The sequence below is a fragment of the Anomalospiza imberbis genome, chromosome 4 (genome assembly GCF_031753505.1).
Source record: "Anomalospiza imberbis isolate Cuckoo-Finch-1a 21T00152 chromosome 4, ASM3175350v1, whole genome shotgun sequence".
NCBI lineage: Eukaryota > Metazoa > Chordata > Aves > Passeriformes > Viduidae > Anomalospiza > Anomalospiza imberbis.
The window spans coordinates 59510824-59532308 of record NC_089684.1 but is presented as its reverse complement, the minus strand read 5'-3'; the positions used below and the strand labels follow the sequence as shown (position 1 = coordinate 59532308).

Sequence of the window (21485 nt, the reverse complement as noted above, 5' to 3'; positions counted from 1 at the left end):
AGGAAATGAAAAAGCCACAGGGATTTTATGTATAGCACATAAGTCACAGCTGACTTACACCAGGATCTCTCACGTTCAGAAGTTAGATATATTTCTTTCTGATTGACACAAGTAAGCAAGCGAAAAATGAGAGAGAGGATCTTCTTCAACATGCTGAATCATAAAATATCCTGACTTGGAAGGGACCCACAAGCATCATTGAAGTACAACTTGCTTGGAAATAACTGACTCAAGGCACAAGAATTAAGTCCATGAGAGCTGGGGTCCCAGCACTTATTCTTCCTGCACAGTTGAAAGTTCTGTCAGTCTCAATGTAAGAATTTGCTTCATGTAGCTCATGACAGAACACTGCAAAGTCTCTTTGCCTGAAGTTAAAATCAAGAACTTCATCCTGTTCAGTAGCTGCCACAGGTCTTTCCTTTGTTCTTTCTAGTAATTGTTTCAAGCTTCTGAAAAATACTCTAATTTATAATCATCCTGTATGAGATTATTGCCTAAGGATCAGAATCAGCTTGGATTTACTAGAGTAAGTCTCATGTGAATATAAGTTAATGTTCTTGTTCTTCCACACATAATAGCACCTTGTGATGGGTAGATAGATAAGGAGTCGTTGATAAAAGCAGAAATATAATACAAATAAAATACAAAGTAATGCATGCCTTAAATGCCCTCATTCATGTCATTCACAGTTCCTTACTTTTCCCTGAAAACTTGATCTAGTTGTAGCCCAGTGCACATATAGAAGAGTTTAAAGGGATGGAAAAAAGGAGAACATGGTCCAGTTTTCAATTCCTTGTGCATGAATAGAAATTCTGAATGTGTTAGCTAGAAATTCAGAGAATTGGGTGATGAAAAGCTGAGAATACTAAGAACAAAGACATCAACCTTATATTAAGGTTACTACTCTAAATGATTTATACATATTAAAAGTGTGGAGAGTTTCCTCAAGATGAGAAAGGTGTATTACTGCTAGAGGAAAAATGTGGAGAGACAAGTTTAGAAGAGATGTCTATCCTTGTTACAGAGCAGCAAGCACTAACTCCATGTCAGTATGATTCATTTTTGTCAAGGCAGGAATTTTATCTTAGTAGGCGATTTTGAACAGAGTGCAGGAAATACTAGAACTAGGATTGTAATTAATACAGAACGAGTGATAATTAAATTATGACGTTTATATGGAGAAATTGAAGCTGCAGTCAAAAGAGAAGAAATTGAGCACTGCAAACTTAAAAACATTTCAACCACAGGAAACTGCATGTTTTAATAGTTACAAAGTCAGGAGGAAGTAATCAAACCCCACTTGTTGCAGCACTTTATTTCTTTTATCTTGTGTCCTGTATTGACACAGGTAAGACTTGCTATCAGCATTAGCATGCTGCAGTCAGGGTTTTTGTGTGTACCTGTGCATGCAATTGTTCATTCATAGAGAAGAGCATCCTTAAAGAGCTGTCCAAAACCTAAAAGTTTAAACTCTTGTTAGATAAGTGATGTTTATCTTTCAGTGTTAGTGCTTGAAAACATTGTCATTCATAGAAAAACTAAAAGAAATAGATTTTTGTAATTTTTTTATATTTCACATGTTAGATAAATCTCATTGTTATGACAGTGTATAATCATCTAGCATTTTTCAGGCTGTTGCTAGTTAATCATTTAATGGTTCTGCTGTACATGGTATCCTTCAGCTGAAATAGAATAGATGCCTTTCAAAACATTATTGAATAAAGAGGACAATAAATGCAATTTCTAATCTCAGAAAGTATCTTGGAATACCCCAACTTCTCTCTTTTGCAAGGATTAGCAGGAAAACATTTTTTCTCTTCTTTCAATAACACTGCACCTTCTCTCCAGCTCTGTAATGTAGAAAACAAAATCATGTCAGCGTTATGTGAACTTGACAGCAAGGTAGGCTCACACTTGCCCAGGTTAAGCATTTGTACTTAATCCCAACCAAATACATCACTACTCCAGGCCTTTAGAAAGGATTTCTTTCAGAGATGTACTCTCAGCTGAATTAGGAAATAAAACCAGTTTTGCAAAGGAAAGGGCTGTTCTTAAGCAGTCAGATGCTGTCATGGGAAACAGTGTAAAGGAAGAGAGGACTAGTTAGGGATCCTCAGCCAGGGATTCAATTGAATCTGCCATCGAGTCAAAGACTTATTTTTCCTAAGAGGAAAAATTATGGGTTTGTTAAACATATTTAAACGTTATATCAAAGTGGTGCAAATGCATCATAGTGTGTAATATATTAGTAAATACATGACTTCTGATTCTTACGAAACTTTAAACTTCACATGGAATTCTTGTCAGTTAAATTCTTATATTCACCACTTAAAAGATTTTGTTGCTTCAAAGATACTTTTAATTAATACTTTTAGGACTTTAGTGAAAAAAATGGCAATATATGATCACTGCTATCTGGACCATTAAGTCTTCAGCTTATCAGAAATTAATTATAGTCTCTGAATGCAACTGTAGTCAAGATGGATGAGAAGATTGAGTAGAAATTCTGCATTTTGTAGCAAATTACACAGTGGTCCTTATGGGATGGGACTGACAAGAATATATTTTTCACTTCTAGCCAGTCTGATTGCAAATCTGTGTTACTAAAATCCATCATGCTCACATACCAGTTGTTTTTAATTACATTTTTTTAATTACAAAAAGAACCTACAGTCTTGGTGTTATTAGCACCATTAGCACCATGCTCTAACCAACTTAGACTATTATCTGTTATGTGCCTAGAAGTGGTTTTCAAGATGCAGATGTACACACAGTTGTAAAAACTACAAAAAATAGCTGCATCACTGTCAAGGAAACCAGAAAAATTTTGTAATAAAACACCAGTCTAACTTTTTTTATTAGTAGAGTGTACTGCATCTAACTGCATCAAATAATTTATAGTAACTCAGCTCTGTACAAAGGAAACATAAATGTAAACATAATGTTACACTTAGTGTAAAGGCTAGTTGATGAAGAAGGAGTGATACCAATTTCTTCTATTTCTTCTTTATAGTGTTTTTAATGAAGCATTTAATGAATGGCACAATTTTTGTTTTCTTTAGATTTTTTTTGCAGAAGTGAAAAGTAACATCTTCATTACTTTTTTTCTGCCCTTCTTTTTTCATAATCAAAATGGTAATTTTTTGAAAGCAGGATACAGATAATCAGTGGAAAGTGGAGCACTTTGCCTTAAGACTGGAAGCTTAGCAACTGAAAACTCTTAGTATGCCAGAAAGGTGTGGTGTCTTCTGTGCAAAGATAGTGTGATGTCACCATCAGCCTCAACCAAAATCAGCTTTACCCAAACCACAAAAAATTTGCAGAAAAATATTGGCAATTTAAGCATGGGACATAAAATTTAAGCTCCAGACAAATCCTACAGAATTCTATCGAAAATTTGCTGTCGACTTTGAGAGGAGGCTCGGAAGGTCTACCTATTGCTGACTGACCTAGGTCATAGCTGACACACTGACTAGTTCAGCAGAACTGAAAACTTGTGCTGGTTTAATTTCACCATTTTGTGGCAGTTCTCTCTAAATTCCTATAAAGCATTTAAAAAGCACATTACAATGACTGCCTGGAGCACTGCAGGTTAATTATTTCCACTCATCTTAATTAGATAATAGTGTGAACACTATTAAGGTATACTCAAATAATTCATTAAAAGTATCTCTCTTTGGTCGTTAACTTTCCTAATGAGTATGAAAAGACTTCTCTCCACAAAATACTGGTGTTCTTGTTAAGGAATGTTGCAACATGCTCCACACACATGATTTGGAGAAGACACAGATGCTTCTTCCCCGACACATGGGCTGTGACCTGGGGACCTGCTGCAGCCACTGGCACTGAGTCTCTCACTCACCCTGGAGCCTGCTGTAGGGGTTTTTCAGGGCATGCACCCAGCACAGTGGCTGGGACTCCCACCCACTGCAGTGAGTGGCACAGAGACACCACTGGCTCCAGCCAGAGAGTGACACCACAGACTGAGGACACCCATGCCTCTGGTCTGACTGCAGCTGCTGTCCCTTTGGCAAATGTGTCTGAGTCCAGCACTGAACATGTTCACATATAGCATCGACACAGTTTACATAAGAAGCTCAATTTAGAGGTAATGAATATTTGAAAGGTCTCTTTCATTAAAATTTCTTTACTTTTTCATTCAAATTATTAAATCCTCTTAAGCATTTTTTCTCTTTTTTTCCTTTCTCTACTGGACTCTTTCATTCCAGCTCATCTCATATCACCCATTTGATTTCTGTCACTCACTTTTGGTAGACTATTTTTTTTTGTTTGTTTGTTTTCAGTTGCTTTCTCTAGTCTTACAGTGAGGTTTTTCCTTTTTTGTTTTTATATTTTACAGCACGGGCACTGTGCCATTGGATTTTAGCCTCCAGGTTAGAACAGATCCTTCATTTCAGTCAAAGCATCAATTAGTTTTCCTTCACTGCAAAACTCAATGAATCTCCACTAAACCAGATAAACTCAATCCAGTAATTAGTAGAAATTCAGTCTCTTTAACAGCTTTTCTTTATGGGTCTGTGCTTCTGTTTGTGACCTGCTAAATGCTTGGGGGGACCTTTCACTGCCCCCACTGTACCATCTCTGGTGCCAGCCCTTAAGGCTGTTCACTGACCAGGGACACCACCATAGAGGTGTCCAGAAGTGTCTCCCCAGTGCTAGGACCCATTTCACTGTTACTCAAGTTTCCAGCTTCTTCACTCTTTATATCCAGAAGCCATCTGCAATACATCGGCATCACTTGCTATTTCTCAGCATCACTTGCTATTTCTGTAGCACCAAATTGCTTGTGAAGAGACAGAGAGAGAATGATCTCTCATCTGTCTTGAAAATCTCTTCCTAATCTGTCTTCTTTCTAGATCCCCACAATATAAGTAACTTTCTGTTGATGTAAATTGTTCTGTGAGCATTTGTATGCATTACAGATAGATAAAAACTTTTAATAAACAACAAAAGGGGTGGAGGGGAAAAGGAAGGAAACTGCAGTGCAGCAATAAATCTGATTTATTGTGCATTTTTTCATGCACTCACATGGTCCACTTCAAGTGAGATTTTTCTAAAGAAAATAAGTGATCTGTTATAAATATGCTTCCTGTCATAGGGGACCAGCTTAGTTTTGCATACACTTAGAGAGTGTGTGTGCAAATGTGTTAAGTGGTAGTAAATGAATTAAGTCATCTTGACATACTTGTACATTTTCAAGTGTTACACTGAAGAAACTCTCTGCAATTTATGCACCTGGAGATGTTTATAACAGTTTTAGGTAGTGTTTACATTGAACATTTGTATAGAAACTTTTAATAAAATAAGCAATTTTTCAGATTGAAAAACTATATATATCATGGAAAGGCATGGCTGGAATGATAAAGCGGTAGTTGGGAAATTTAATGAAGACTGTCAGGAGAAAATATGGCCATTTCTCTGCTTTATCACTTTTATACTTTGATGCTTATCTACTCTATTTCTTCTCTCTAGTGATACTACTTAATCCTCTCTTTGTTCATCCTTTTTCCTTTGACAATCCTACAAATGCCAAACTGTAGTTACTGGTTTTGACAATATCACTGGTTCTTTGCTGTTAATTTTCAATCAAATCCTGTTGCCTCCAGACTTCCCAATTGGCTCTGATCTCTAATTTATTGGTAGAGAAGCGTAACTATCAGTTCCTAATCTGCATCTGCTGTTGGGAGACTGATTGATAACAGTATGTACAAGAGAATTTAAAGTGAAGGAGAGCAATCTGACTTTTAAATTAGAGTTCCAAGATTTTCCCTAAAATGCTGCCATCCATTTTTTAACTCAGTACCTTCAGGGGTGATCTGATGTGGTCTATAGGGTTTTAGTAGTCCCTGAAGTTGATAGGAATATATTGCAATGAAAAACAGGAAGCTAGGATCAGTAGAGGAAGAATCAATAGAATGCACATATACAGACAAATGAGATTGTCAAGAATGTTTTCCTGGCTTGACAAAGAATGCTGACGATCTACCACGTAGCCTACTGACAGCTCACACAGTTCCTCAGCAGGTGCTTCCAAAGAACTGAGGCTGAGGCTTATAAATATTTATGTTGTACATAATTTCATTCTATTCCCAAGCTCACTACACAGAAGGCACATGTACCCTGATTTGTCCTGAACTGTGAATATGAAATCTGCACTTCATTTTTTCTCCCCTGCCACTCCATCTGTGATGAACCATTAACAGTTTTGTGGGGCTGCCAGCCCTTAAGGCCCTGAGAGAAATTCCATCATACAGCTGAAATTAAGCGTAAATCATCATGTCAAGAAACCACTTAATGCATTTCCCTTTCAGTTTTCAGAGTCTTTGTCACTTTTGTCTCAAAATTTTGTATTTAAAAAAAAATGATCCTAGATTTCAAGTCTTATGCTAAATCTCTTCCAAAGATATCACATCCAGAACAAATATAAAAGAGATTTTTTTCCCATTTTTAATGGGAAGACATAAAATCCTATAGGTCAACAAAATCCAAATTCTAGCACTACTGGGACCTTAGCTATATTGTTAAGGCATTGGAAGTGGCCCATGGATTGTAAATGCTGCTGACTAAAAAGCAGAGTTAGATTTAAACAGTGTGAGCTAACCTGCTGGCTTTGCCAAATATAAGGGGGAGACTTTGAGAAGGAAAAAAAATTAACAGAAATAAAAAAGCATGAAGAGAAAAGAGTGAGGGAAAAAAAAGAGGCAGTTTACATGTGACTTTTGTCCTTCAATAACAGACAAGGAGTAAATTGTTGGAAGAATTGTTTCTAGTTTTTGAACTAGAAACATCCTCATTAATAGTATGATTATCAGCCCCAAAAGCTTTTAGGGATTCAGATTACTTCTGAATATCTGTGTGTATATTTATCACCTAAATCCCATTACAAAATGGCAGCAATGAGGCAGGTGGGTACTTCTTTGAACAAAGAGTATTTGATGAAAGCAGGAACGGTGAGCATGGCTTTGGGGGCAAGGGCAGCAACAGCAAGGTCTATCTTGTGCACTTAGTGGATGTCTAAGACAGACATTCTGACTTATCTGCCACTGCAGCAAAAAGTGGCCTACCTGCCCTTGCTGTCATGCTGACTACAAAGAATTTTCAAAGATGCCAATCACACTTAGAAAGGGAGATATTTTGCCTCTGAAAACTCCTTTCTAGATGGTCTTTCCTGGGGTAGTCTGACCTATCTCTGTAACAACAGGGCAATATGTAATATGTACTGTCTTTCTATAGCTGGGATCTTATGTCTGAAAAAAGTAAATACACTGAGTTAAGATAGTCTAGGTGTAGGTGTATATGATTAGAAATATAGAGTCATTTATTAATCACGTATAACTTTTAGCTTATAAAAATTTATATATTTTTGTATTTTTTCATAACCAGCAGTGTCAACACTGTGATAAAGAAGTGACTAGGTCACACACGTGACAATGACCTGGATGCTTTTGGTCCAGTACAATTTTTAAAAGTAGCAGTCTGGAAAAAATTGCACTGGCCATATGTATGTGTTATACTCTTGATATTAAACCTCAGTTAATAAGTTACAGTTCTCTAGTTTAAGTATCTCTACACAGGAGGTTTAGGCCATTGGTGAATTTAACAGTTGCAATATCAGATATAAATCATGCTAAATAGCAGGCACTCCCACAGGATGCCGTGTGCCCCAAGTCTGTGCACAGGTAGCTGTAGAGGGCTACCGAGATGTGAGAATATGTGAGCTGTGCTCCAGTTACAGAACTGTTTGTGAAACATAAGTGCCTCTGGGGAAAATTGCCTGCAATTCCACGTGGTGTCATGCAGAGATGAGTTCTAGGGCACTCCCACAGTGAATTCTGGGGAAAAAATGTGTCTCACAGTTTAATTTTCATTGCAGGGAAACAGATTATTAAATCCACAAGCAAGCAGCACCAGTGAACTAACCTTAATTTGAAGAGCCTTCACATCTAGCCCAGAGGAGTTTGTGCCTTAGTGGGTTAGGGATAGGAGCTATGACATTTCTAGTCAACAGATTATTGAGAAAAAAAAAAACAAAAATAATCTGGAAAATTCAGTTTCTCCTAGGTATCTGTTTTCAGGCTAAGAATTACTATTCTATTCTAAAAGTTTGAAGGAAATAGCATCAGTCCATCACTATCAGTGTGTTGATGCTTTATAGCTCTTCTTTTCATGACCAGCCACTCTAAGGACTGGTAATAAGAGTTTCCTACTGTATAAATAATTTTAATCTATTAGATGAATTAGTTTCATAATGGTCATATTAGAGATTAAGATTTTTCCTTAACCGGTTTCAAACTGGGCAAATAGATACAGAATTCACAGAAATTATTAAAACATTTCATCTTCGTTATCACTCTCAGTGTTTTGACACAGTATAGGCCCAGTGTGCCGCATGTTTTCTCTGCATTAAGTATTTTTTTATTTTAGCTCCTGAAAAATCACATTGAAAGTTGCAGTACTGATCAGGAGATCATAACAGGAGTAGCTGCACAATAAACTAACTGCAGCCACTGGGAATGAAAAGATTCCATGCTGCTTTCTCATACTGTGAAAAGATAAACCAATCCCCTCACCTCTGCCCTGACCATAGTGTCAAAATTTTAAATTAGCTGCCAGAAGTGAGTGCAGAGTTATACCTGTTTTTCTCGGTTACTTACTCCTCTGATATTACTTTCTCCTATTTGTATTATTCGAGTTATGACCTTAATCATATTACTGCAAAACCCATATGGATTGTATTGAATTCCATGAGCTTTTTGTGTTAAATGTAGCAAAACTGTCTATTTACTCAAGGCTTTTAGCTTCAAACCATTTAGAAATAATGCATCCCTTTATGTTTTTTTAAAGCATTGTATACATCATCAGTAATTACATAGGTGGGGACCTATGTAATTATATAAGTGTAGAGTAAATTTTTCAAATCTTTACTCAAACAAATAAGATAGCTGCAGATATTTCTGCATCATGTCTCTGCCAGAAGAATTCCTAATAAAAAAAAAATTCAGATAAAAAGATTTCTTTCATGCTCAGGTAGATACAGTACAGGCATAGTGTGATACTGCAGACACTGCCAGCTGAGACAGCAAGCTACCCATTTAAAGACTCAGGTTTGGTGCTCAAACTAAAAATAGGAAGTTTGAGATCCCATCAGATCCCAGACTGCACTTTTAAAGCATTTATCTGCACTATGTTTCTGAGTTGTGCTGATGGTTAGGTGCTACTGGATAAAAGTGTATTCATTCTTATTTTTTGTATTAAAAGATTTAGACATTTCCTGAGATAGTCATTTAGGCCCATCTGACCTTGTGCTGAAACTGGATTGTTTTGTGTATTCACCAGAGCTGATGCTCTTTCAGAGGCAGAATTTGTCTGCTGAAAGTTGGTTGATTTTTTCAGGCTGTGTCTGAGTCATCCCTGGTTTTTCTCATTTCTTTTTCATTTCCTTCAATGTTTTACTCATATACAAACTGATTTTTTTTCCCTTTTATTTTCAAAGTTTAATATCCTTAAAGCTTCTTGCTTGCTGTTCCCAAATGCAAGTACATATTTAAGATGGCTTGGGAACAGTTGTACGTCATGTCGCTAACACCAGGATTCAGGGCAATTGCAGCCGAGGGGATAACTAAAGATTATCCTGGTGCCTGTGCCCTTAGCACAGGACCTGTCAATTGTGTCTTTCATCTCTTGCCTCATCTGTTTTGTACTCTGGCTGTTGTGGCAAGAGCCATCATAGAGCAGTGTTTGTGTTTCCGTGCATGAAGTCGAGATGAAAAGTGCAGAAGTTGCATAATGTCCCAGGCAAGCTCTGCCTCTCTCAGGAATATAAATCAGGTACTGAGCTGTTTTACAGGTGTTAAGTTTGTCATTTGCAGCAAATATCCACCCAGGCAATGCTTGCTCATATCACCCATTTTTTTAAGATGGTTGGTTAGACCTCACAGGAAGATACTCCAACAGTTTCCATCACAGTAAATAAAGGTGATGCTGTTCACCTGCTTTATAGCACATGAACATTAGCTATTCAGCCAAATTAGTGTTTAAAATCAGAGTATAAATAATATTTATATTTTATACATGTAGAGTGACAAATATTAAAGGGAGACTGACTACACATCATAGTTGATATTTTACAACTCAGAAAAGGCAAAAGTACCAGATGGGTTATCACAATTGCCAAATTTATTATATGGGAAAGCTCAGCCATGGAATTAGAAGTCTGCCAGAAAGGACAACAAAAGATATCTTTGAGATTTCATTTCAGTTTGGTTTTGTTTTCCATCTTAAAATTCAAAATGAAATAGACTTAAAAGTCTTTAAAGTATTTTAACATCAAAATGTTTTACATACCTTCTTTTACCTTCTGTTGTTTCAAATTAATAATCTGACACTACTCCGTTAGATGATTTAAGGCGGGTTATAAAATTATTACAAGAGGTGCACACAGACAAACAAATCCCCTGTATTGGAAAGATGCTGGAAAGATACTAAGACAAAACAATTTTGTTGTCCTGTTCAAAAATTCTGGTTGCCCTTTGCAATTCATGGTGGCTGCCATCTGTTTGGCCTTTTCCCATCAGGATTCTGCTCTAATGATGAACTCTGCAGCATGTACAGAAATTGTTGTCAAGCCTATGTTAACAGTCCTGATAATATATTTTTTAGGTTTCCTCTACGCTCAGAACAGTACCAAACGCAGCATTAAAGAGCGACTTATGAAGCTCTTGCCCTGCTCGGCTGCCAAAACGACATCTCCTGTTACTCAAAGCAAGTTTTATTTTTCATTTTTTTAATTTGATTTTTTTTTTAGGTTTGCATGTATCAAAAGTTATACTTTCATTAACTGCTCATTTGAGAGGCGAGATATCTGCTGAAGTAATCATATGGTTTATCAAGGTTTAAAATCTAGTGATGCACAGATTTGTCTGTGCAGAGTAGGATGGCAAGATACCACTGCCATGGTCTGCCACACAGGAGCTTGGCAATTGCAGGAGAGGGGATAACCAAAAGTTATCAGTTGTCACTTATGATCTGCAAGTTAGTTGACAGGTGATTCCCTGGTTAAATTTAATATCTGCTCTCCATGAATTTGAAAAGTGGTAACTTTTTTTAATTTTTATGCAGGTGTCTGTGTGTGCTTGCTATTCAATACACAGGGGGTACAATCATAACTGGATAACTAGTCTGGGAGCAAAGGAATGGCCCTGCAGGTTTTGAATATAGAACTTCAAACTATTTAGGGAACAGGACTTAAAGTTGTTGTCTGACAGAAAAAAAAATAATGAGATTGAAAAGAAAGTATGTAAATGTGGATATACAGGAAAAGCACACTGATATTATACTGAATGTCTTGATAAAATCTCTTGAGAGTAGGTAACAGATAAATATAGAGGGGCAGAGGGAGTGAGAGATCAATACATAGATACATATATATTCCCAGATAGAGATTAATTACAGCAATTAAACTATAATGTCTTCCTATATAAATTGACTCCTGTAGCAGATTTTAAAATATCTCTCTGGATCTAATTCAATCTAGATTAATTTGACTGAATTCTAGGCACTATTAGGAGCACCTAAAACCAGAAGCTGAATGGTCCATGTGTTTCTTGTATACTCTTCTGATAAAGCATATCGATCAATCTCAGGTAAAAAAGGCCTGCAAGAGCAGTTCCTCATGCCTAGTGAATCCAGGACAACCATACAGTTTGAAATAAATACAGGCCCCTACTAAATGTCAAGACTTCACAGGTATAGATCTAAGGTTTCTTTAGGCTATGCCCCTTCACTGTTTTTCATATTCTCCTCTGTAGAGAAAACTCAGGTACTTGCTTTCCTTTTAAGTATTTGAGATGAAAAGGGTTAAATTTCTGAATGTACACAGATTTATTTTTTTCATGGGGTCTTTAGCTAATATGTCTTAATTAAAAATAAGGTAGCTTAAAAACTGCAGTTACTGTTGTGGCACTTGTTAATAACTCTTTCTGGATAAGTTACTTTCAGCTGCATGACCTGAGCAGTATAGCCCTAGATGATAAAAGGAATCAGAAAATCACAGGTTTGCTTGAGTTGGAAGAGAAACATCTAAAATCATCCAGTCCAGTCTTCCTACACAAGACCAGGTTGCTCAAAGTCCCATCCAACCTGAACACCCCCAGGCATGGGGAATGGAATAGATAAGGAAATAGAACAGAATGAATAAAAAGTTTGATCTGTTTGTTTGAAGTTTCTGTGAGAGTGACACGTCCTTGTTCTTTGCACATTTCTATGTAAGCTCTTTATCTGCACAGGTAACCAAATATATTTGGAGTCAGTCTCAGAAATCTTGATCATGTCAAACTTATATTTTCCTTACTGAAATTACTCTATAAACCAGAAGTTGAACTAAAATGAGTATTAAATATTTCCTACTTGAGAACAAAGTGGTAAAAAAGGTGCATTCAATAATTTTCTCTGTAATCTCCTCAATAATTAGGTGCTACATTAAGTAAGAATGTTATATCAAGAGAAAATCTTGAATAAGACTATCATTGTAGATATACACTGTTATTATTCCATTTTGACATCATGTGCTATTTATTTCTGCTAGCATGAAAGAAGCAACATTATAGTGTCTTAGGAATGAAAACACCACTTGCAATAGCAATCACATGATGTAAATTCCTGAGAAATTATCAGGGAAATATTTTTTAAACAAGTAATTTATTGAAATATACATACCTGAATTTGCACTTCTGCACTTCTATCAATATGTGCTTACAAAGGTTATCTAAAAATGTAAAATCTTGTTTCAGCATTCGTATTGAAGATATTTCAGCATTCCTATTGAAAAGAGCATGTAAAAGATCACTTTGTTGTGTGCTCTAGTCTAGTAAGTCTAAACTTAAACCCATCATTCCCTAGACATGTGCATGAGCACATACACTGGGGTAAGACTACACTCAATGGTTTTGAAAAAGAAAAACATGCTAAATTGTTAGGGAAGCTATAATGTGGAGTTTTGCAGGGAAATGCATGTGCACAATTTTTTACAGGTATGAATTATTTGAAGAGTACATTTGTTTTTTGCAGTGTTTTTACCATCTTGTTCTATAATGAATAGTGAAAGGTTCAAAGCATATCTCCTATGACATTTACATTAAAAAATGTCTTTACTATTTAGCTATAAGAAATCTACTAATTAATGAAATCAGTAAGAATATTTTGTTTAGTACATTAATGAGGGATTGTGAACTTGTTTCTGGTTTTCAGTTGACATGAAATTTCATTTCTATGAAAAAAAAAATGTATTCCTAACTTATCTAGGTTGAATAAACCAAAGAACTAAAATAACTAATGCCACAGAAATCATTATTGTTTAGAAACAGATAAAAATATAAATAGTAAAAATAGATTCACACACTTCTCTGCATATTTTAAAGTATAGAATTTTCTTTTCCAGCCTGGTAGCTAGAAGTGTGAAGAAAAAAAAATTAAAACCTGCAAATGATTAATGAATGCTAATAGCATTTTAGTCATCACAGTTGGTTGATTTTAAGGAAGTTTATGTTGATATTGCATTTTTATTATTTCTATCTATAAGAGACTTGTGAAGTCGAGTGTAAAGAATGTTATACTGAACCTTTTCTTTAACATCATCAGCCTATTGCAGTCTTCTACATGCTTACTGAATCACTTAAATGCAATAAAAATGTTTACTGCTAAGGTTATGCCAAATATCATGCTCAGCACATTGTCTGGCCTTTATCTCTAGACTCACATTTATTATGTGTATTCATTTAGCTTCCAGAAAAGCTTGTAGATGTCTCTCTGGGTAGCCAGATGTTTTACAAATGGGCACTTAGAGAACTCATTTCAAGTTAAGTGTTTTTCTGTCTAAAACCAAAGCCCATTTAAATCCAATGTAACCATTCAAATATAAAATACAAGTGAGCTTTCAACAATATTTATTCTCAGGTTGATATTTTTGCCAATTTAGTCTAAGTATCTAGTGCTGAGTTGAGGTTAACAAAAAAAAAATCATCTGGATCACACTGAGATCACCCTCCTGAGAAGAGTGCAAACAGCAACATATTTTTCACAGGACAAAGAACAAAGCCCTAAATTTTGTGAAGATTTTTACAAATAGTTTATATATTATTAAAAATCTTTTTAAAGGTTGTTTATTTTTTGTTTAGCTGAACTATATCTTCTGATGCCAAATTTCTCCCAAGCAGCTGAAAGCTATTATTTCTGCATTATAGCAGAACAAAAATATATGAAACTGTAGGCATAATACTACTTTAATTGACTATTCTAATACTATGTGTTTATGAATATTGAACCAAATAAACTTTATTCTAAGAATAAAGGGTCCCAGATTCTAATGAAATAAAATATGTATCTTCAGCATTGTATAAGTCAAAATTAAGCAATTGTACTGTTATATTTCTATAGTTCCTATAAATCTTAAATGAAAATAAGGCAGTAATTTCATTAAATTAATCTGGACTACTATGTGAGTTACGTTTAAGGCTGTCCGTTCTTAGAAATGGACACACATATTCGTATTTGTAATCACAACTGACTGGCACTCTATTGTAAGTTCCTTTAGCAGTTAAATTGAACTTTGGCATTTAAAACTCTACCTAGGAAAAAATGAATTGCTAATTCTCATCGTTTTAGGTCTACACTCAAGTGTAAACCTTGAATGTGTATATCCACATTCTTATGTACCTAAATAGGAGGTCATAAAAACGATCATGTTCCCCACTTAGGCTGCTCACCCTCAATAATATTTCTCCTAATGGATCAGTTGTACAATACTCAAAGACCTGCTGCTGGATGTGCAACATCAATTTCACATGCTTTCCAGAGGACAACTTCACAATAAAAATCCCAGCCTGATACAGTCAATTCACATCCATTATCTAGCTGAAGGAAAATTTTCAGTTTTCTGGAGTCACTAAAGTTTTGTAAAATTGTTTCCTTTGGTCACAGGGTTGTATAAACAGAAAAGTCATACTGAATGTATCATGCATGCTCTTGAATGTTGGCTTTCCATTTTATTGCTATTACTACTCATGAGATAATATGCAGGCTACTGGATCATCACTGCTGTTCACTATTCTTTGCAGCCACAGAAGCAGATGATAGACACCCTTTTCCTATGAGTTCAAAATGGACTCATCATTTGTCATTAAATCTGCAAAAACAAGTCTTTAAGAGAATGTCTTTTCTTTCTTCCTTTCCCTTTCCCTTTCCCTTTCTATTCCCCTTTCCCTTTTCCCTTTTCCCTTTCCCTTTTCCTTTCCCTTTCCTCTTCCCTCCTCCCGCTTTCCTTTTTTCTTCTCTGTCTTTTTGAAAGGGTTAAGTATTTTTACTTCCTGTTTTTCTTGTTGAGCTTTGCTTCTGTGTCTCTTGTATTCTGCAGACACTGTAGAAGATGAAATGGAAATGGCCACAGTACGACATAGACCTGAAGCTCTTGAACTGCTGGAAGCACAGAGTAAATTCACAAAGAAGGAACTTCAGATCTTATATAGAGGTTTCAAGAATGTAAGCACTTCCTTTTTGAATTTGCACTCTGTTTATGGGATGTGCCACTGAAGTCTCAGCTGTGTAAGAGTGACTAGCAGTGCAGCTCATGAGTTTCAGTAGCTAAATACTACATATATGATCAGATGAGGAAACAGTCACTCTGAAACAATTGGTCTAAAGTCATTAAACTATTTAATGAACGAAAGATGCAGACAAAAAAGAAAGCATCAAGGAGAGAATAATTATAACTTAGTAGGAGTAGTTACTTATTCTTAGTAGAATAAGTATAAATTATATAGTAGGACTTTGTTCAAAGACAAATTGAAAGTTGTGTTGAGGTTGTTTGTCTAAGGATGTAATAATGGAAAAGCCCTGAAAAATTTGGTCAGAAGAAAGAATTTGATGTTTGTATTCACAGGAGCTGTCACAAGAAGTAATTGATTTCAACTGCACTAGATGACTTTTTTATTTGATGAACAGCTGTACATAACTTCATCAGTTTTCACTAGTTCTACAAATATATAATCTTCTTAGATCCCTTTACTAGGAGTAATTGTGATTTTTTTTTTCTGAAAATGTGTGATACATGGGCACGTCCAATGTTTTATTTGGCAGGGATCCCAACTAAGGACCCCAGTATGTGGGTGTAGTCTGACTCATTTTCCAGAGTGTACAGCTGCCCTGTAGTGCTGGGCTTGGTTTTGACTTGTGAGGCATGCATGGCTAGTACAGCAAAGAAATAAAACTCAAAAAGATGTTAGTAAGTAGTACTGAACTCTGTTTTCTTAAAAAATATACTTTTTTTCTATTTATTTTACTATCCTTTATCTGATTAGAAGAATATGTGGAATATTGAATGCAGTTAACATTTAAAATATTTTAAAATATTATATTAAAATTAATAATAGCAAATTTTTAATTATCCCTGTCTAATATTAATCTATAATTTTGGCTGTAATTATTCCAATTGTGCAGATGCTATGTCTCCTGCTAAGCTGAAGCTAAAGATTAATTTAATTGCATTTATCACCTTGTAGTTTAATTTTTCTTTCACCCTTCTTGGGTGAAAACGGACAATCTCTTGCCCATGGCATTTACTACTCAGATGAGTTAATAAAAACACAGTGAAGCTCCATTATGGAATCAGAGAGTATATCTTCAATAGATTGTAAAAGAAGTGTAAATCTTGCAGAGTTCTTTGCTCTCCTACATTCTGTAAAGAAAGCAAGACATGCAAAGAGATGTTTTAAACACATTTTTTTTATCAAAAGCTTACAATGCAAGCAAGACAGAGTCACTTAATGTGTCCTGTCTCTATCATTCTCAGTTCCAGAAAGTATACAATGTTGGCATGCTACTGATTAACAGTGATTGCTCTTAAAAGCTTTTCATTTCCTCAGGGTTCCAGAGAACATTCCCCTGCTAATGAAAATATTCTCCAGGCATTGCAAATCATCATCTAATGTCCCTAATTATCTAAGGCAAAAAAGTGCAAAGTATAGAAGATAAAATAAGCCTTCTCTCTGTTTCTCCAAGAATAAATTTTTTTAGAGTTTCTGAAACTAAGAACCTTGATATTTCTTTGCATTAAATGAAGTATGGAGAAAGAGAACAGGTTATCAGGAAGTATTATAATTTATACCCTTTTCTGGCATTTTCTGAAAAGAGGAATTACAGCTCTTCATATTCTTTTCTGTTCCAAGATGTAAGTTCTACTTACATCAAATAAATTTTGGTGGTAAGACATTTTTATCCATTTCCTTATCAGTACGTGATAATTCAAGACATGCATGTATAACATATATTTGACTAGATAGAGTAAATGGGCATGAACTTCAGTGTTTTTTTGTGTAATATCATTGCAAAGTTATCAATTATGATCTAAAATGCTGTAAAGCATGCCCAAGGCTAGTGACTGTTATAAAGATCAATCAGTTTAAAGTAGTATTCTTTAGCCCAGGCATTAGATTTCAGAAATGGATGATTTCAAGCTTTTTATTGAGTTGGAGTTTGTTTTATTTCACATATTAACAGTTTCTGCTGCAATATATTGTGCTAGATCACAGTTCTATAATCACTTCAGAGAACTGGTAGGACAAGTCTACCTCAGCTCTCTGAGTACCTTGTCTATGCTGATTAGTTTACCTTTCCTTCCACATATCTACCTTTTATTGAGTATAACTTGAGTTGCTTTGGTGGGTACTGATCCACAATGGCATTGCAATGTCTCCCATGGTCTGTGCTTGGACCATCCCCCCCTTACAGTGCTCCATCATCCTCTTCTGCCTGCCACAGGTCACCTGCCTTCTCACACTGTCATCCAGCTTGGGGCTATCCTGCCAATATTTCCAAGCACAGATAAGCCTGTGTGCTTCACGCATCTGCTTTGTGTACCAAGGTCTCCTGGGTGCCACCCAGCTGGACACTGGCTTTGCTTTGTTGAGCATGAGCCAGCAAATGTCTGTCTATGCAGAAAAGGCAGTTCTGCTTTAGGTAAGGCATTTCCATCAGGTCAAGGGAGCCCTGGGAGGCCACACCAGCCCTTCACTCAGCACTGGTGAGGCCACATCTGGAGTGCTGTGGCCTGTTCTGGGCTCTCCAGTAAAACAAAAGTATGGACATACTGGAGAGAGTCCAACAAAGGGTCACAAACGTGTTTAAGGGACTGGAGCACCTCTCCTATGGGGCAAGGCTGGGAGAGCTGAGACTGATCAGTCTGGAGAAAAGAAAGCTCAGCAGGGATCTTACCAGCATATATAAATATCTGAAGGGAGGGTGGAAAGATAGAGCCCAGCTCTTTTCAGTAGGGCCCAGGACCTACTCAGCAGGGATCTTACCAGCATATATAAATATCTGAAGGGAGGGTGTAAAGATAGAGCCTGGCCCTTTTCAGTGCCAGGACCAGAGGCAGTAGGCACAAAGTGAAACACAGGATGTTCCCTCTGTACATCAGGAAACAGTTTTTCACTGTGAGGGTAACTGACCACCAGCCCAGATTGCCCACTGGGTTTGTGTCATCTCCCTGCTTGAAGGTATCCAAAAGTTAGTTCTCTGGACATGGTCCTGGGGATCCTCTCCAGGTGGGCCTGCAAATGCAGGAGTGTGCAACCAGATATCTCCAGAGATCCCTTCCCCCCCCAGCCATTCTCTGAGTCTGTGATGTTCTGTTTAATCATTCCACTAAGAAGGAAACTACTGAAAGATCTAATGAAAGACACAGACACATACATATTTAACATGATGTTATCAAAATCTTGTGCAGATCATACCTCTGTGCGTTATGCTTTTCACCTGATATTTGCCTGTCTTACTATCTCTTCGATAATTTAAGTATATAAAGCAAGATAAATTAAAGCATGAACTTAAATTACTGTCGTTCTACTGATGTTGTGGTCCTGTTAGATGAAATTAGCAGCATCCTACAGCACTTTAGTACTAATTGAAAAGCTTTTGTCTATAGAATCTCACTCCAGCCTGCTTATTTTTCTGAATCCTTTTGAGTTTTAGGATGTCTCTTCTGAGATAGGGATGAACAGAACTTTTTACAACTTACCTCCAGTTATTTGTTATTTCTGACTTCAAATTGCTTACATGTAGTTCTGACTGACTTTAGATAAGAAAGCAGTAAAATACACCTGCATTTCTGTAGTGTTGATGATTATAAAGTTTGATTTATTATCATCAATTTGATTTTCCACTGAACACAAATTACATGCAAAATCCAGGCAGAAGGAGCACAGGGTCGCACAGAGCATCTTTGTCTGTATGTAAACAGCTGAAAGCTTTAGAAAGTCTCAGATCACATTGTAGTAGAGCTGATGCTCTAAATAAGCAAGAGCTAGAGTATAATTGCAGGAAATGCTCAAAGATGATTGAAATGCCTTTGGGACAATGGCTGTTTTGGTAGAACTCAAAGTCAACATTAAAAATGAAAGGGGATATACACTAAAGAAAATGTAAGGATGTGGGATAAGCACCTTCAGATGACATAACAACTATTATAGAGAAAATTATCAAGGGAGAACTTATGTCTATATTAGGTCATTTAGCTATTTTTAAGCTTCTGTACTATCCTTGAAAAATGAGCTTAATATAAGGCCTAAGCCCTTCTCAGGCTGAAAAGGCTGTCCCCAGCACTCTGGCTTTACAATATTCCTGTGCTGTTGTTGATGAATTGTTGCTCAGCTGCCATCACAGTAGGACATTTCCAATTTGTATTTGGCTTCTTCTCATCCCATTTCTTGTAAATTGAAATTGTGATTGCTGCAGTCATTAACCTTTCAAGCCAACAGCTCTGTGGCAGTCCTAGTATAAGTGGTACTTCACAATAACTTGTACAGACTATCAAGCATGGACTCAACATGTGGTCTTTCTTTCTCGTCTGTCCATTGATAGATCTCTCCTAGTTTTAAAAACGTCCATTTAAAAAATACCTGGATAATCCTTTTGCTGCACAAAAGATGCTCCTGTATTAAATTAAAATGTTAATATTTTTCTTCATTTTTGTTGAATATTCCTCTAAAAATTTTTGTAGAGCTCTGTGTTGGGAAACTCCTGGGCTTTTCCAGTAAACTGGAAAGATTTTTCATGAGTCTTTTATCTTACCCGGCTGTATGTCAGAGAAAATATAAATTGAAGTAATAAATGCATTAAAATGTCTGTGGACACATACTGGTGCTTTAAATAGGCAGCTCCACACTTATGATATTTATTGAGAATTTTTAAGACACTTTCTAAGACACTTTTCTTCCATTTTGCAAATGAGACAAAGAATGATTGTAAAAAAATAGATGACAATGTTACAGCTCAGAGATCGGTTCCGTCATTACACTACCCATCTATGTGCATAAGTTGAAATATAATTTATTCAGAGATTTTTCTATTTCAGTTATGATTTGATGGAAACATTATATTACTGTATGTTGCATTTGTGAGTCTCACAGAAAGTTTAATGGAAGCTAGTTTCAGAGGTGATAAAGCTCATTTATTGATTGTCTGAAACGTTTGAGTTTTGTGTTTGAACATTTTCCCATTTAATTAGAGTTTTAAAAAGCAAATGAAAAAATATAAATTTTGTGAAAGTAATTGAGATTTAGAAGAGCAGAATTGAATTAGTACATGGAATACAAATAATTTTCACTGTATAAATAATTTTTCTACTCCTGCGACTTTTTGCTTAACAAGGAAGATAAAAGTTGGGTGTATAATGTGCATTTTGCAGGATATGCACTAACTTGTGCAAAAGCTGAAACACCTCAATGTAATTTTGAGTACAAAAGTTAAAGTTTTCAGAATGATTAAACTTTTCTTAAATATTTGTATGCATGATATTCTAGTGTCACACTGTGACACGAAATAACTCACAGAAGCAGTCTAGATGTAAAAGGAAAGAAAAAGAACCTAAGAAAGCAAACTTTATTTTCTGACTCTACTATATATATTATAGCAAAAGTGACAGTGGATTGGAGGGTGAAACTGCCACCTCTCCAACCATACTGGTCAAACTAACAGTCCATCAATTCTCTCTATCTACAAAGAAGAATGCAAAACAATGCGTGAGAAAATTCAGTTGAAATCTGTAAATATCAGAAGGTATAGGAACTTCTTAGAAGAACTTTAAAACTCTCAAAAGAACAGGGCGACATTCTAGGGACACTATATACATTTGTTTTTTTCACTGCAGTTGGAACCTACTTGGTAAGAAAGAAGGTATGAGAAATGAATCTCAGTGTCCTACACATAGATGGCTTTTACCTTTTTGGCTGTGCTGTTTGCACAGCCTCTGACCTGTGGCTAATAGAGACGTGTAGTTCTGTATTTCACTTCTGCCTTTCAAGTGTAGTTTCTAAAATAATCAATGTCTTGATTAGAAATTATTTAGCACAAATTGAAATATTGTACTGACAGGGGACATAGACGTGACTATTAAAGAGATGAAAAATTTTTAACTC

The 21485-nt window shown here is 35.9% G+C and overlaps 1 protein-coding gene across 10 annotated transcripts in view; it reads left to right on the top strand.

Annotated features, from left to right (window-relative positions):
• KCNIP4 (potassium voltage-gated channel interacting protein 4) overlaps positions 1-21485 on the top strand; it is a 397111-nt gene that overhangs the window by 339720 nt on the left and 35906 nt on the right. For 7 of the 10 annotated variants that reach the window (XM_068188786.1, XM_068188781.1, XM_068188785.1 and 4 more), the window contains one exon: positions 15428-15552. In XM_068188786.1, the coding sequence (XP_068044887.1) occupies positions 15428-15552 (125 nt within the window). Of the gene's footprint in view, positions 1-10680; positions 10783-15427; positions 15553-21485 lie in introns of all 10 variants that reach the window. The other 3 variants (XM_068188780.1, XM_068188779.1, XM_068188789.1) reach the window with 1 other exon arrangement.